This window comes from Rhinatrema bivittatum, chromosome 6, assembly GCF_901001135.1.
Source record: "Rhinatrema bivittatum chromosome 6, aRhiBiv1.1, whole genome shotgun sequence".
NCBI classification, from domain to species: domain Eukaryota; kingdom Metazoa; phylum Chordata; class Amphibia; order Gymnophiona; family Rhinatrematidae; genus Rhinatrema; species Rhinatrema bivittatum.
In genome coordinates, this window is record NC_042620.1 from 169,205,338 (window position 1) to 169,222,334 (window position 16,997).

General features: G+C 43.8%; 1 protein-coding gene across 4 annotated transcripts in view; it reads left to right on the forward strand.

Moving 5' to 3' along the window:
* The window catches only part of ERBB4 (erb-b2 receptor tyrosine kinase 4), a 2,403,189-nt gene that overhangs the window by 2,266,284 nt on the left and 119,908 nt on the right, over positions 1-16,997 (forward strand). For all 4 annotated transcript variants that reach the window (XM_029606129.1, XM_029606130.1, XM_029606131.1 and 1 more), the window contains one exon: positions 16,103-16,249. In XM_029606129.1, the coding sequence (XP_029461989.1) occupies positions 16,103-16,249 (147 nt within the window). The remainder of the gene's footprint in view (positions 1-16,102; positions 16,250-16,997) is intronic.

Here is a 16,997-nt window from a genome sequence, read left to right on the forward strand (position 1 = left end):
GCAGGAGATCGACTGCAGGAGGTCTCTCAGCGAGGGTTCCAGCGCATGGCCGGCGCCATTTTTCGTACGAAAACGATTCGAGGCGGGAAATCGCTCCCTGACCCCCGCTGGACCTCCAGGAACTTTTGGCCAGCTTGTGGGGGGCCTCCTGACCCCCACGAGACTTGCCAAAAGTCCAGCGGGGGTCCGGAAGGACCTCCTGCCGTCCAATCGTGTTCGTCTATGGCCGCCGCCATTTTTCGGCGCCATTTTGGAAAATGGCGCCGGCTGAAGACAACAAGATTCAGGAGCAGGAGCCCGTTCCGGACCGCTGCCGTTCCGGACCGCCGCTGGACCCGCAGGTTATTTAAGTCATTTGGGGGGGGTTCGGGAGGGTGGGGGATTTAATTTAAAGGGTCGGGGGTGGGTTTTAGGGGGTTTTAATGTGCCGGTTTTGCGATTTTTCGATTTTTAGATTTTTCACGATTTTTCACGATTTTTCACGATATTTTACCCCCCCAAACGGCAACAATACGATTCCCTCCCCCTCCCAGCCGAAATCGATCGTTAAGACGATCGAGGACACGATTCACATCCCTAAAAGTTAATGCTGAATGGGACTTCTTCCATCCTCCCTCCCCCTGCCACCCCAACTCTATCCTTCCCAACCCTTCCAGCACAGTTCAAATCTATCTGCATTGTTAGGCTTGTGGTACACTTGTACTGCAATCTCAATGGCTTGTAGCATTGCTGGTATCTTATGTCAAAGCAACATTTGGAACCACCTAGATCACAGCACAAGTGATCTGTCATCTTAGTTTGGAGGGTTTTGAAGCATATAGAGTGAGATAAGTTTTTGGGCCAAACTGGGGGATGGGGCAGGAGACAGGGATCAGACACATTCAACATAATATTTTGCAAAATCTTTAGATGGGAGGTTTAGAGAGGAGAAAGGGATCAAGCTGGCAGCCTGGACATTTGTCTCTCTTCATTGTGGGGGTGATGATGAGATCAAGCCTGCAGGCCAAATGTTTGTCTCACTCATATTGGGGGTGGGGGGCTGGCCTGCTTGGCTACCTTATTTTTATAATATTCCTGCCACTTAACCCTGCTATATTTTTTTTAATATAACCAGTTATGGTAAAGTTATCTGGGAACACATGCCCTTATAACTTTAAAATGTAACCGGTGATATTCCAACATAGCCAGTTAGGTTTCAGAATTATCTGAGTTGGTAAACCTGAATAAAATTATTTGTGGATATTCAGCGGGATGCTTGTGCCACATTATATCTGATAATAAGTTTTCTGTTTTTAAATATTGATCTCAAGGTGAATTATTTTCAATTTAAAACCATGATCAATATAGGTATTATAAATATGTTAGTACACCAGAGATATTACTTTGAAAATAAAAAGCATGAACATGCAGGTGATGCAAATATACATGATAAACTAAAGATAAAAATATAGGAGCCATTGGGAACAATAAAGAATAAATAAATAAGTCAGTAGGTACAGAGAACAAATGCATACAAAGGGGATGTACATTTTAAACAGGTGTGTGGGCGCACATGTGCGTGCAATTTTAAGAGGGTGCGCACGTGTGTGCACAAATCCCGCTTTGACTGCATAAGTGGGTGAATTGTAAAAAGGGTGCACATCCACACCATTGCCAGTTTCACTAGTTCATTCCCAGTTTGCCCAAGAAAGGGATAGGACTTCCCAATCCCCTCTAGTTTAATAGTCTCCTTTTCTCCCTGTTAGCCCCGACCCTTAAAACCCCGCTGACTAGCCTACATTTTTTAATTTTATTATTGACACTCCATCCATAGTAGTAGTAAAGTTACATGGCATGGGACCCCGGTGTGCACCTGAGTGCATTAAGTATTTAAACGTGCATCTTTTGGTCCTCCCCCAACATGCTCACTCCCCATCCAGATTACACCAACGCCCAGCTCCTTTTTAAAAACGTTTCACTTGTACGAGTAGTGTGAGGCTTATGAAATCCGTTTGGCATGTGCTAGTCTGATTTGCTTGCGTATCTCCCAGTTTTGGGGCACACATGGCTTTTAAAATTTGCCTTTAAGTTAGCATCTGATTCAGGGATAGTAAAAACCAATTAAGAAGGATTAGTCCAGATGGATGAAATTGTAGGCTTGTGATCAAGAACATCTCGCCTAGTCAAGTAGTAATTGGATAGTCTCAGATGCAGATACTAGGTGAAAATGTGGCTGAGTAGCTAGACCTTGCTTTTCTTTCAGGAAGTGAGATAGCTAATTTCAAGATGCGGAGGTGTCACAATCTTGTTCCATAGTTTTGGGCAAAAAGAGCTGAATGCACACAATCTTATGTACATTAGTCTGGAAGAAGCCAGTAGATGGGAGAAGAGAATGGCCAGTGAGGAAGATCTGAGTTCTTGCATGGGAGTATAGGAGAACAGAAGCTGGGAGAGGTATTCTGGGAATAATTGATCACTCATTTGAAGGTAAAGAAGATAATTCTGAATTGTATTCCTCTTATGACTGGGAGCCAATGTAACTGAGGCAAGATTAGCTTTATGTGGTCAGTGTATTTAGCCTCCACCAAAAGTCTGGCTACTGTGATCTGCAGATGTTAAATGCATTTGAGATTAGTGGTGAGACGCCACTGAACAGGGAGTTGCAATAGTCTGTCTGGTTAGTGATCAATAAGTTTATCATGGTAACCAGGTTGTGTTTCTCCAAGTAGTTGCATGGTTGGCGAAACTGATGCAGGTATATAAATGAAGTCTTCATCACTGCTGAGAAATGTGAATTTCCATTTGTCCATTTGCATTGTGCTTTCCATATTTTCACCACAAAGAACTGGAAAAAAAACCTGTCAGCCTAATATCAAATGTGCAATTTAGTAGCTTATTTCGTTTTATACTTATGTTGATGATTTCATCTTATCCTATGCACATAGTAACATTTTTGACCAACCAGGGCCAGTACTTGCAAAACTACAGTAAAGTATAACACAACAGAACAGAGAAAGAAAGGGACAAATATATATTTTCTGAATATATTTTGTATCTGTCTCTCTCAAGATTAGAAATGACAGTCAGTTAAATAACATTGCTAAGCTGGAGGCAATTTCTAAATGACCTTTAAAAATACCCAACAGAACAAATTACTGGGAAAGCAATAGCATTTTTAATAATAATAATAATGAAAAAGTTTGTCTTTGGGGAGATATTCTGTTTCTTTTGGTAGTTATTTGTGTTTTTGTTTAACTGTAAAATAGTGGGAAATATTCTGAAAGGACCACAATTTCCAGATTTGATAATTCCATGTCAAAGCCATTTAATAGAATTAGTTCTCAAATTGCCCCCTAGCATCAAAGCCATACTAGTAAAAGTGGTAAGATGTACATAAGTCAGAGGATAACTTGCAGACAACTTCAAGTGGTCCCATATACATGCATATATGACTGTGTGGAGATCTATTGCAGTATTTTATAACCTGCATGTATCATGTACATGCAGATTGTAAAAAATGCATATGTCTATCCCCACAGCATATTAGGGTATTTTAGGTTATGTGCAAATACCGGCATTGCATTGAAAACACATACTTTTCCTACCTAATTTATAAACATATGTGCATATATTTTACACTTGAAAAAATAGAGCTGATTTACAAACAGGTCACGCATAACAGAAATCCCCAGTTTGCTGATATCTCCACCAAATCACCCGCCCTCAAGGTCATTGAGACTCTCCTAGTTCTTCAACCTGAACTCCTCCTAGTTCACTCAGACCTCCCATCCAACCAATAGCAGACAACAGATAAATCTAATATCAATTGTGCAAGATAATTATCAAGTGTACTAGCAGTTGCATAAGTGTCTTATAAAAGAGCAACTTACATTAGGGGTGTGCATTCGTTTTCGATGTATTGGCAATCCGCAACGTATATGTCCCTATTCGTTGTATTCATGGGGAAGCGAAACGTATCACGACTCCCCACGAATATAACAAATCATTCGTTCCATACGTTTGATGCCGTGCATTTTTCTTCGCCACCATTTGCAATCAGAGAACACCATTTGGCTGTATCCAGAGCCAAAAAACAGCCGTTTCCTGTCAGTCATCAGTGAACTCATAGCCCTGTCAGAGTGGGTCGGACAGGTTGGCACGGATACCAGAATGCAACATATCAGCGATAAGATTTGTTGAAATGCACTGAATGCAGCCAATCGCGCTATCATTCAGTAGGGATGTGCAGAGCAAAATTTTATGTTCATATTTTTTATGTCCGAAAGGGGGTCCCACTTGCGGCCAATATGGACATAAAAAAAATCCAATGAGTTGGGTATATGTACATATGTGCAAAAAAAAAAATTAAACCCCCTCACCCTCCTTAATCCCCCCCCCAGACTTACCACAACTCCCTGGTGATCGAGCGAGGAGTGAGGACGTCATTTCTGCAATCCTTGGCGAGAAGCATGTGACGTCGGTGGCACGTCGAGTGACGCGGCGTCACGTGATTCCCGGCTCGTTCGCGCCGGACGGCTCGTTCGGCCCAAAAAGAACTTTTGGCCAGCTTGGGGGGGCCTCCTGACCCCCCCAAGCTGGCCAAAAGTTCTTTTTGGGCCGAACGAGCCGTCCGGCGCGAACGAGCCGGGAATCACGTGACGCCGCGTCACTCAGACGCGACGTCACGTGATTCCCGGCAAGTTCGCGCCGGACGGCTCGTTCGGCCCAAAAAGAACTTTTGGCCAGCTTGGGGGGGCCTCCTGACCCCCTCAAGCTGGCCAAAAGTTCTTTTTGGGCCGAACGAGCCGTCCGGCGCGAACTTGCCGGGAATCACGTGACGTCGGCGTCACGTGATTCCCGGCTTGTTCGCGCCGAACGAGCCGTCCGGCGCGAACTTGCCGGGAATCATGTGACGTCGCGTCTGAGTGACGCGGCGCCACGTGATTCCCGGCTCGTTCGCGCCGGACGGCTCGTTCGGCCCAAAAAGAACTTTTGGCCAGCTTGGGGGGGTCAGGAGGCCCCCCCAAGCTGGCCAAAAGTTCTTTTTGGGCCGAACGAGCCGTCCGGCGCGAACGAGCCGGGAATCACGTGACGCCGGCGTCACTCGACGTGCCGCCGACGTCACATGCTTCTCGCCAAGGATTGCAGAAATGGCGTCCTCACTCCTCGCTCCATCACCAGGGAGTTGTGGTAAGTCGGGGGGGGGGGGGGGATTAAGGAGGGTGAGGGGGTTTATATTTTATTTTGGCTCAACAATCGCGATTTCCCACATATCGAACATATCTATGTTCGATATGTGGGAAATCCGATCGTTTATGTCGAATCAATTTTTTAAGTAAAAAAAAAATATGAGTTGCGTTTTACTAATGCGGTCAATCCGAATGCACACCCCTATCATTCAGTGCTCAGTGACGCTTTTCCTGATGATCCAGCACTATATATACTAAAGCACGTGGCGAGCCACGCACTTTCTTTGCAGGGGTGGTGTGTGGAGGTGGTCTCTGCGGAAGGTGGCTGCACTCAGAGCTAGTCTGAGTTCTGAAATCTGTATTGAATTGCTAGCTAGGCAACTTACTTAAGAGAGAAATATATTTATTCTTTATTTGGCTGCAGTGCCTGTGCCAGCTAGCCCTGTTTGTTTTTTAAGCAGTTTATTTAGGTGATCTGAGACGGTCTCTCTGTGCCAGGGAGAGAAGCTACTAGCAGTGCCATTTTGTTCAATTCACCCTCTGGGCTAGGCTGCAAGCAGACACCATTTGGGTGTTGTGGGTGGGAGATATATATTCAATTTTTAGATAGTTTGCTAGAACTTCCATTGGAAAATATATTTCATTGATTTCCCTGCTGTGCCAACAATTCCAGATTTTTTAAACTGAATTTGTTTAATTGAACTCACTCAGTCTCTCTGTGCAGTGGGCTGGCAGTTTAGCAGACTCAAGTTATTATTGGAATATGCTGTGCAGTGAAATCCCCAGTCTGCCTCTTTTGTAGTTACAAGCAAGATCTGTGTGTGCACACCACACTCATTACATTAGTGCATATCAAGGCACTGTGACAGTGGGTACTGGGTAGTTTAGAAGGCTCAAGTTTATTATTGGACAGTCTGTGCAGTGAAATCCCCAGTCTGCCTGTTTTGTGCTTACAAGCAAGCTCTGTGTGTGCACACCACACACATTACATTAGTGCATATCAAGGCACTGTGCCAGTGGGCAGCCAGTAGGTACTAGACAGTGACATTAAATCCATAATGTCAGGGAAAGCTAGATGTGGTCGAATGATTGGGACTGGCAGAGGAGGCACTTCAAAAGGCACTAGTGCCAGTCCCTCATTAAAGTTAAAAAGGGACCTGTTGCAATCTAAACTCTTTGGAGGGGCAGGCAGTTCCATCCAGTAAAAAATGAAATCTAAACATGATGCATCACCACCACCTTTTTCTGACCCTGTAGTTTTGGAGGTGAGGGAAGGGGAGCCGAGTCATGCCAGACAAAATGTTGACACCCAAAAGCAGCAGTGGGACAGAAGTCTCGATTTAGCATTGACAGTGTAGTGCAGGCACTGTTTGCTTCTGATTCAGATGAACAATCATCTTGTGTCGGATTCTCATCAGAAAAGGAAGAAGTAATAGCTGAGCCTGACAAAGGTTTAGGAGGATCAGTTAGCCTGTCTTAACCTCAACTTCAGTGCAGCAGGGGAGAGATGAAACTGATGAGGAGGAGGAAGAGCAGTCAGCGCAGGCACAGAGGGTGACTGAGGACCCTGGCATTGCTTCTCAGGGTGCACCCACTTGGGTGCACCCTGAGAAGCAATGACAGGTGCTCAAGTGCCAGCATCCACCCCCAAGGCTATAGAGAAGGGAGGATCACGAAAGACATCTGCAGTCTGGAGCCAATTTAAAGTGACGGATGACCCACATTTTGCTCGGTTTAATTACTGTGGCAGGGCTATTAGTAGAGGCAAGCAAATGGGACAGCTACCTAATTTTGGCATGTCGCATCATATGACGAGGCAACACTCAACAACAGTACTGCCGTATGGGGATATTGGCAGTACCAGTCAGGGGACCCCTTCCAAGCAGTGTAAAGTGGTTCAAAAGCAGCAGAGTCAGCCCACATCCTCATCACCTTCTAGCAGTCAGGTGGCAGGCCAGCAACCCCCTGACATGTGGCAGAAGTGACAACCCACCATGGAGGAAATGGGGTGGAGTGCAGTAAAGCTATCCCAGGTTAGGAGGCAAGCAGCCTCAAAAGTTGTAACCAGGAGCATTGGGGAAATGATTGCCCTTGATGACCAGCACTTGCAGTTAGTGGAGAATATGGGTTTCAAGCATTTTCTGAAGGTCGTAGTTCCAAATTACAAAGTCCACTCCAGAACCACATTTAGCAGACAAGTCCTTCCCAGCCTATACAAGCAGTGTCACAGTCGCATCCAAGCGCTGCTACCTAAGGCAGAGGGGAGTGTGCATACCTGCGATATCTGGACCGCCATGAATGCTGCACACTCTTACCTCTCCCTGATAGCACACTGCTGGGACCTGGCTGAGGCAGGGGCAGGCAGCAGCTCTATTACTGAACAACTTTCAAGGTGGAGGTGGGCTTTACTGCACACACACCTGAAGGACCAAGCCCATACCACAGCCAATATTCTAGCATGCATCAGACAGATGCTGGAGGGCTGGCAACTACACCAGCGAGACAGGAATCCTCATGCATGGCTCTTTGTCACAGACAATGTGCAAACATGGTTAAGCCAATAACCAAGGGGCACTTTAAGAACATCCGATGTTTTGCATACACTCTGCACCTGGTAGTGAAGTCAGCTCTGGGGTTGGATTCCAATGACCAAGAGAATGAATACCTGCATAGTTTAATACAGAAGTGCAGGAACATAGCAGCTCACTTCCACAGAAGTGTGAAGGCAGGGCAGGTTCTCTGACAAAAGTAGACTGATTTGGAGATGCCTCACAAGCGTCTCATTCAAGACATTGCCACCCCGTGGAATTCCACCTTTATGATGCTCGAGAGGTTAGTGGAGCTGCAGACACCCCTTCATGAACTTTCTGGTACAATGGACAAAGGTGTGCAGAATCCCCTAGGGTATCATGATTGGTTAGTCATGAGTCAGCTGATAAAAATCCTGCAGCCCTTTAAGGATGTCATGGAGGAACTGAGTTCCAGAAGTGCCACCTTGGTTGACATCATCCCTATAGTTAATTTCCTGGATGAAAATTTGGAGGCCTTTAAACAGGAAGAGGGAATGACAGTTGAGGTGCTGCATTGTCTGGACATTTTGCAGCAGCAGTTGGAAGAGAGATTAAGGCCTTTAACAGAACAAAACACATACATGCTCGCCACAGTCTCTGATGCCCGTGTGAAAGGGAAACTCGCCCTACAGTACGATTGTCTCTTATTGGTGAAGGACCTGCTGTTATCAAAAGTCCTTGAACAGGAGCGCCATAGGCAGAGACAGATTAGGCATGAAGCAGAGGTAGAAACAGCGGGCACTCAAGAGAGTTGGGGTAGCCCAAGCAGGAGAAGCACTCTGTCAGTGACAGCTAGTATCTACTCCTCCTCCTCCACTTCAGAATGCCAAAGGCATGTTGCCCATAAAGATTCATCTGTTGTGCTAAGGGCTAGAGAGAAAGCAGCTGAATTGAGTGATTCTCAGTCCACCCAAGCAAAGGAGACACAAGCATAGCTATCAGAGACACAATATCTCTTAGAGCTGACAGAGAACATGCAGACAGATCCGCTGGCATATTGGGCATACAAGTCCACTGTCTGGTCACACCTAGCCAAAGTGGCTCAGCGATATCTGTCATGTCCACCAACCAGTGTGCCCAGGGAACATGTCTTTTCAATGGCAGGGGATATCATGAGCCTTCACTGCTCAAGGCTGGCACCAGAGTTGATGGAAATGCTAGTGTTTTTGAAAGTAAATCTGCCTTTGCTTGGGTTTCCAAATTTTCCCTGTGAATGGCAAGATGAATAAAAGCAATTGAAAGCCTGCAGCAGCTCCAACTGCCTCCTATGCTCCAGATAATTTAAGCACTGCAGCACATGTACCTGACCTGAAACACTGTGCCTGTCTGTACACCTTCCAGGCTATATGTCCCTACAAAGGCCTGACCTCAAACGCTGTTCCTGTCAGTCCACTATCCAGGCTTAATGTCCCTACAAGGGCCTGACCTCTAATGCTGTGCCTGTCCATCCACTGTCCAGGCCATACATCCCTACAGGGGTTTGACCTTGACTGCTGTGCCTGTTTGTCCAGGCATTATGTCCCTACGTGGGCTTGACCTCTGTCCTCTATTGCTGTGCCTGTCTGTCCAGGCCATATGTCCCTAGGTGGGATTGACCTCTATCCTCGATTGCTGTGCCTGTTTGTCCAGGCCTTATGTCCCTACGTGGGCTTGACCTCTGTCCTCGAATGCTGTGCCTGTCCATCCAGGCCTTATGTCCCTAAGTGGGATTGACCTCTGTCCTCGACTGCTGTGCCTGTCGGTCCAGGCCTTATGTCCCTAGGTGGGATTGACCTCTGTCCTCGATTGCTGTGCCTGTTCGTCCAGGCCTTATGTCCATATGTGGGATTAACCTCTGTCCTCTATTGCTGTGCCTGTCCATCCAGGCCTTATGTCCCTAGGTGGGGTTGACCTTGATTGCTGTACCTGTCTGGCCAGGCCTTGTATCCAGCCCTAACGGTTGAACTCTCCTTGCAAAGGGAAACCTCAGTATCTGGCAATTCAAACTAGTAAACCTTAGTTTCAGGGCAGAGAAGAGAACTTCCTCCGTCTTGCTTATGAAGTCATGATCTGAATGGAAATGACTAAATCCTAACAATTTCTACCATTATACACTCTAGGGGCCAACCCTTTCCAGGGAGACCTTTCCTGCTCAAAGGAAAGGGAACTCTCCCCGGTGTTGCAGCCTATCTCTTAGCACCTGTTGACCCATGTTCAGAACGAGAAAATATCTCCAGGGTACTTAGACTGTGGCAAACACAGTGAGACCATGCTCACAGTGAGACCCTGCTCCAGGTCGCCACACTTTGAAGGTTCGTGCTCCACTCTAGGGGCCAACCCATTCCAAGGAAGCCCTTTCCTGCTCAAAGAAAGGGAACTCTTCCCGGTGTTGCACCCATGTTGAACTGCTGTTCATATGGAACCCTGCTCCACGTCGCCACACTTTGAAGGCTCGTGCTCCACTCTAGGGGCCAACCCATTCCGGGGAGCCCTTCCCCGCTCAAAGGAAAGGGAACTCTCCCCGGGTCTAGCCAGCCTGTAACTTCCCTTTGACCCATGTTGAACCGCTGTTCACATGCACCCTCTTCCGTCTCGGCCTTGAAAACTCTCGTTTGTATATCAGCTATGTCCACCAGATTTTAAAAGACCAGTGAGAGCTCACTAGATGCCAATGGAAACACCCCACTCTAGGGGCGAACCCATTCTTGTGAGCTCTTTCCTACGCAAAGGAAAGGGAATTCTCGCCGGGTGTAGCCAGCCTGTATTTACCTTCTGACCCATGTTGAACCACTGTTTACATGGTAACCTCCCCCGCTTCGGCCTTGAAAATTCTTGTTTGTATATATCTGCTAACGCCACCAGATTTTAAAAGACCAGCGAGAGCTCACTAGATAGTGAACAGAAACACCCCACTCTAGGGGCAAACCCATTCTAGGGAGCCCTTTCCTGCACAAAGGAAAGGGACCTCTCCCCGGGTGTAGCCAGCCTGTATCTACCCTCTGCCTCTGTGCCTTGCTGCCATATACCAGATGACTCACTCAACTCCTTGTGGTGTTCTGGCCACTATCATAGTTGCTCAGTGTGTTGGTGCTAATCTTTCTGCTTGCTATGTTCCCCCTTCATTGTGCTATAGGATGTTGATGCCACTTGTCTTGCCACTTTGCCTGTCGTGCTGCCTTCGAGGGTTCATGCATCTGTTATCGGTGCTCTCTTTTGAAGCTATGGTATGTTTTTGACACTCGCTGCTGCTTTGCATCTCTATCTTGCTCCTCTATCTTGCACCACTCTTCTTGCCACTCCTGGTACCCATGTGCCCCTATAAAGTACTTTAGACTATTCATGCCACTTTGGTGCCACTTTGCCACAGTCTAAGTACCTTGGAGCTCTTTTGTTCTTCTGATGATTGCTCCCCAGAAGTTTCATCAAAATTGATAATAAAACCCCAATTCTGCAGCCAAAAATAGGCTGCAAATACTTCCCCCATTGACTTTAATGGGAACCGAAAACGAATGCATGTATCAACGTATCGGGGGCACCATTTAAGGAATGGAACATATTTGCCCACCGACGAATACGAATACTGAGTCGGATGAATCCGTACCCTTTGCACATCCCTAACTTACCTATGGAACTCTTAGCTCTGCCCTTGAACACTCCTAGACTGTCCCTTATTTGCCCATATAAATGTGCATGCAAAACTCAAAATGTTTTCTTAGTGAGCTCTATAAAATAGCATGTACATGAGTACAAGCTAATTATGCATGCAATTCTAGTGAAAATTCACCTCATAATGGAGGAGAAGACAAGATGGCATCCTGAGCTTACATGAGTCTCTGAGCTCCCTCGACTTTTTCTCAATTCTTCTATTTCCTAGTACTTTGTTATGAGGAAGAGGAAGGGGCCATGGAGTGGTTCCCTTCTTTTGGAAGATCTCAACAGACCACCATGCCAGAGAACTCACCGATTTTACCTGTGACAAACCTGGAGTCTGACTTGGCTGGATTAGGTGCATCCAGCCCATCAGCGGCTAAAGTCTCTCTCAGCTAGGGATGTGCAGAGCAAAAGTTTATGTTCATAAGTCCATAAGTCGAAAGGGGGGGTCAATTTCGGTCAATATGGACATATGGAGAATTCCATAAGTTGAGTCTATGTCCATACGTGCAAATAAAAATTTAAACCCCTCACCCTCCTTAATCCCCCCCCCCCCAAGACTTACCAAAACTCCCTGGAGGTCCAGCGGGGAGTCAGGACGCCATTTCTGAACTCCTTTGTGAGGAGCACGTGACGTCGGCGTCACGTCGGAGTGACGCGGCGTCACGTGATTCCCTGGTCAGGAGGCCCCCCCAAGCTGGCCAAAAGTTCCTTTTGGGTGCAACGAGGGTCCCAGAGCGAATGCGCGGGGAATCACGTGACGCCGCGTCACTCCGACGTGACGCCGACGTCACGTGCTCCTCGCAAAGGAGTTCAGAAATGGCATCCTGACTCCTTGCTGGACCACCTGGGAGTTTTGGTAAGTCTTGGGGGGGGGGGGATTAAGGAGGGTGAGGGGTTTAAAATTTTTATTTAGGATCAACAATCGCGATTTCCAACGTATTCAACATAGCTATGTTGAATAAGTTGGAAATCCGATCGTTTTCGCCTCATCACTTTTTTAAGTTAAAAAACAAAAATAAGTTGCGTTTTACATTTAAGTTCAAAACGAATGCACACCCCTACTCTCAGCCGCGAAGAGTGTCTAATGCTGCAGTCCCTGGGTTTTGCTGCCTGTGTGATGGATGGAACACTGGAGTGAATAGAGAGCCCCAGCGCTTTCACTGCATCATTAGTCAATGTCTCTCTGCTTTATCCTGTGGGTAATTCGCAACTTACTAGGGCAGTGGTGTTCCATCTCTCCCAGGGCTAGAAGGAAGTGAAAGGACAGTTTTGACTGAGGTTTCAGCATCAAATGGTTCCTTTGCCATCAAGAAATGTAGTTTCTGGTTCATAGGAGGTCCTGGATGCCATTTTGGATCTTCAGGTCAGACCTAGGTTTGCTAAGCCTTCTTCGGTTACCATGGATAGTTTATGGTCAGTGATGGCATTTGTTGGGAACACTGTTTCCTCTCTTGCTGTTTTGACTCTGGATATGCATGCCAAAATGGCAAAATCAAGATTGTCATCTGTCTGTGAAAAGAAGATTACAGATTTGGAAACTGTAATGTCCTAAATTAATCACCAAATATTTAATGTACTCTTCCCAAAGAATTGAAAACTTGGAGAACTTTTCCATGGCTTTAAACTTGCAAGTTTTCAGCTTTCCTAAAATTCAGCTGCTTTCTACTCTTGAGCTTTTAAAATCATATATGAAAGAAGTATTGAAGATTGCTGATGGGACTTCACCCTGAATAGTGAGAATTTTCTATTTACCTGTTTCTAAAATCAAACAGAGTTTCACATCAATCTTCTCTTGATATGTCAGATGTCTTGGAAGACACTGAAGAGTTTATTTCATCTAGAGATACAGTACTAGTTAGCTTTGTCGTTCTTCAGGATCACAACCATTTTTTGTGTTTATTTTTTCATCACTGAGATGTTTTGTTTAAAGGTCAGAAAATGTGGATTTTCCCCAGTCTTGCTAGGGAGATACAGGATCATAGGAGAAGATTTCTGGCCATGAGGACAGAGGTGCTTTCTTTGGGGGCTACCTATATAATTCAATTTACTTGCAAATGTCTGATTGTTATAGATTCTACTAAGTATTTATTTTATGATTCTGTTCAATTGAGGAATTTCATAGATGCTAGAAGTAACAGAATTCCTTAGCCTGCCCCTTTGCTGTGATTGACATTTCTATAGGGAAAGTAGTTATTCTGCTCAGTTGTATCATCTTATTATTTTCTTTTGCTTTCTTTCCCTATACTGGCCAAGCCCTGGGCCTGCTTCTTCCCCCACTTTATATAGTGGTCTAATTGGGCTTATGTAAATTGTGTATATTTTGCTTTGTGATTTTCTGTATTATTTTCTTTTGTTGCATTATATTTGTATAATACTGTTTTTTCTTTCAAATATGTTAGTTATATTTGATTATTAAAGCCAATAAAAGGTTATAAAAAAAATAAATTCATCCCATGATGAAGAGTTCTCCCACAAAACTTTTCATTTATTTTCAATAATATACTAAATGCAGCAAAAGAAGCCATCCTTTTTAATAGACTCCTTTTAAACTTTCTACAGATTGATTTTTTGTTTAATTTGGGAGTGGGGGGGGGGGGGGTGGAATACACTGACACATTTCTGCATGAAACTAAGAGGGCAGTAATTATATTTGGAATGGAATTTGTAGCTCTCCAGCACCAAAGTATGGATGCCAGCATTAAAAAAAACCCAATCCTTTATCCTGGTTGATCTTCTTGCTTTCATTAATTCACCACATTACAATATGTATAATTTTTCAGCATAATTAGCCTCATGAATTCTGAAGAAATTTCACCATTAATGAAAAACTGCTATTTCTTAAGGCCATAATCAGTATGTCGAGAACAAGACAATAGTAGCACATCCATGCAATATAATTATAAATATTCTACATTTTCAGTAAGTTATACTGTATTTTATTATCCTGTTCAGTTGCCAAGGCATGACATTTTAGTGAATAGCAATGTCATAAATGGCATCCATTATGTCTAGCCACCATAGAAATTAACTATATTTTACATATTCAATTACACATGACAGGGTATACATTAAGAGATTTCAACAATTACCTCAAATGAGGCAAAAGGACAAAGGTCTATTGCCTTCAGCACATAGAAACATGGTACTATCTGACAAATCATAGTCTCTGATTTGTTTCAATCATTTTAGAATTACATTTAAATGGTTATCCATTTTGTAATTTCTTAAAAACAGCACAGTGAGCATCAGATATGCAACATAAAAAAGTGAAATGTAGAATCTACCTACAATGCCAGCCCTTTAACATTTCCAGCATTGCAATTATCTATGGAGCAGATCTGTCACATCTATGAACTCTACAGATTACAAGAGCGTTTAAAGGTGTATAATTCAAGTGGTGTTATGGAAGCTAGGCATAATGGCTTTCAGCGATAACATCACTAGTCAGCAACTTTGCTGTTGTTACTCTGTTTAATAACATAAAACAAAAATAGAAAAATATTTTATTCTGCTGTCATATGCAGAATGGGATCAGTTTTCCAAATAATTCTGTATGCATAAACTAGGCACTTACATTTAGGCATTCTGCCTTAGTTGAATTTGAAAGGGGCTTCTTAACATCTTGAATTACCGTAGCCACATGACTACAGAACATATGGTAATTAAGTAGAATGAATCTAAAATATTTGTAAAATGAAAATTGCTTTTGACACACCACTATTTGGGATCTTCAGTGTCACAGATAGTATAGAGAGAGAACATTCATTATGAATGTTTATCATCTTACCCATACATTATTTTCTTACTAACGTTATATTGTCTAGGAAAAGCAAATTATTTTGAAAAGGTATTCTAGCCTATGTAATTCAAAAAGGTTGAGAATGTCGAAAAGTTATTTGAAAGTATATAGTATTAAAATATAGCACTAGTTACACACATATAGAGGTTTTTGATTTATAATGTGGCTCCAGCTTCACTTCATATTTTAACAGTTAAGTTTTGGACTAAATTAGGATTAAATGTATTTTGAGATGTCACGATGTCAGGCTTGAGTCAAATTATTTGGCTTTGGGAAAGTGTAAAAGCCTGTTTATTCCTGGGGGGGGGGGGGGTAGAGGTTGTTAAAATTAGGTAATAGCAGGCAGATCTAGGCTGTCTCTTAATTTTGAATTGATTAAAGTACACAGCTGTATTATTAATGTATTGTAAATGACGATTGCATTGTATTTGTGTATTGTAGACCGATCCGATCAGCTTTTCTGAGTGTACAGTATATAAAAGTTGGAAAATAAATAAATAAATTATGGAGATTCTAAATTTTATATTTTTTGTATATTCTGCCTTAATGATCTATAAAGTACCAGTTGTTTTAATCAGAATTTTGAAAAAAAGCTCTCAAAGATTTGAAATCATTGCTCATATAAAAAATTATACCATATTATATTGTGAGAGTTTAGAGACAGCATCTTGATTTATAATGGTAATTTGTAAAATGTTTATTGTTAATCACAGTTCAATAATACAAACTCTAGCTATAATAGCCGTTATGATGGATACTTCATCATGAGTACTTTTGTATTTTACTAATTTCCCTTTTGTCAAAAAACCTCATTTCAGTGTAATTCCTTGCATGTAAAGGCACTGTTTCTATCCCTCATGCATTCAACTTTGATCAGCAGTATATCTCACAATAATAATAATTTAAAAAATATTAAACTCTGTTGCCTTCAGGAGTCACCATCTGGGAGCTGATGACATTTGGTGGAAAACCTTATGATGGAATTCCAACTCGAGAAATCCCAGATCTTCTAGAGAAAGGGGAACGATTGCCTCAGCCTCCCATCTGTACTATTGATGTCTACATGGTAATGGTAAAATGTAAGTTAATTTTTATATAAAATACCTTTTTTACTGACATTTCATTTTTTGGACAGAGCAATGGAAAATATAGGGAAGTGTGCAAATTGGGGCAGATTTTAAAAACTGCACATGGGTGCAGATTTGTTTGCGCAACCCGGTGCAGATTTGTTTGCGCAACCCGGCGCAAACAAATCTATACCCGCTTTTATAACATGTGCACGCAGCTGCTCGCATGTTATAAACTCCAGGGCCGGTGCGCACAACGGGGTGCACAATTGTACAACTTACGCGCGCCGAACCGTGCAGCCTGCCTCCATTCCCTCCGAGGCCGCTTCTAAATCGGAGCGGCCTCGGAGGGAACTTTCCTTCCAACCCCCCCCACACCTTCCTCTCCCTTCCCCTACCTAACCCACCCCCCAGCCCTACCTAGAACCCCCCCTTACCTTTGTTGAAAGGACTGCCCATGCCCCGCCCCTTTTTGCAAACCCCGGGACATATGTGCATCCCGGGGCTTGCGCGCACCACTGAGCCTATGCAAAATAGGCTCGGCACGCGGTGGGGGGGGGGGGGTTAAGGATTACATGTGTAACTTATGCAGGTAACCCTTTTAAAATCCACCCCATTATATTTTAATATTGTTCATCAATATGTACACGTTACTGTTTTTTCAGGTGACACAAATGTTTACAGAATGGCATTCTAAAACTGTTACTAAGGATCTATATTGTATCTGAAATTAATTATTAGTTTGTCCTTAGACAAATAG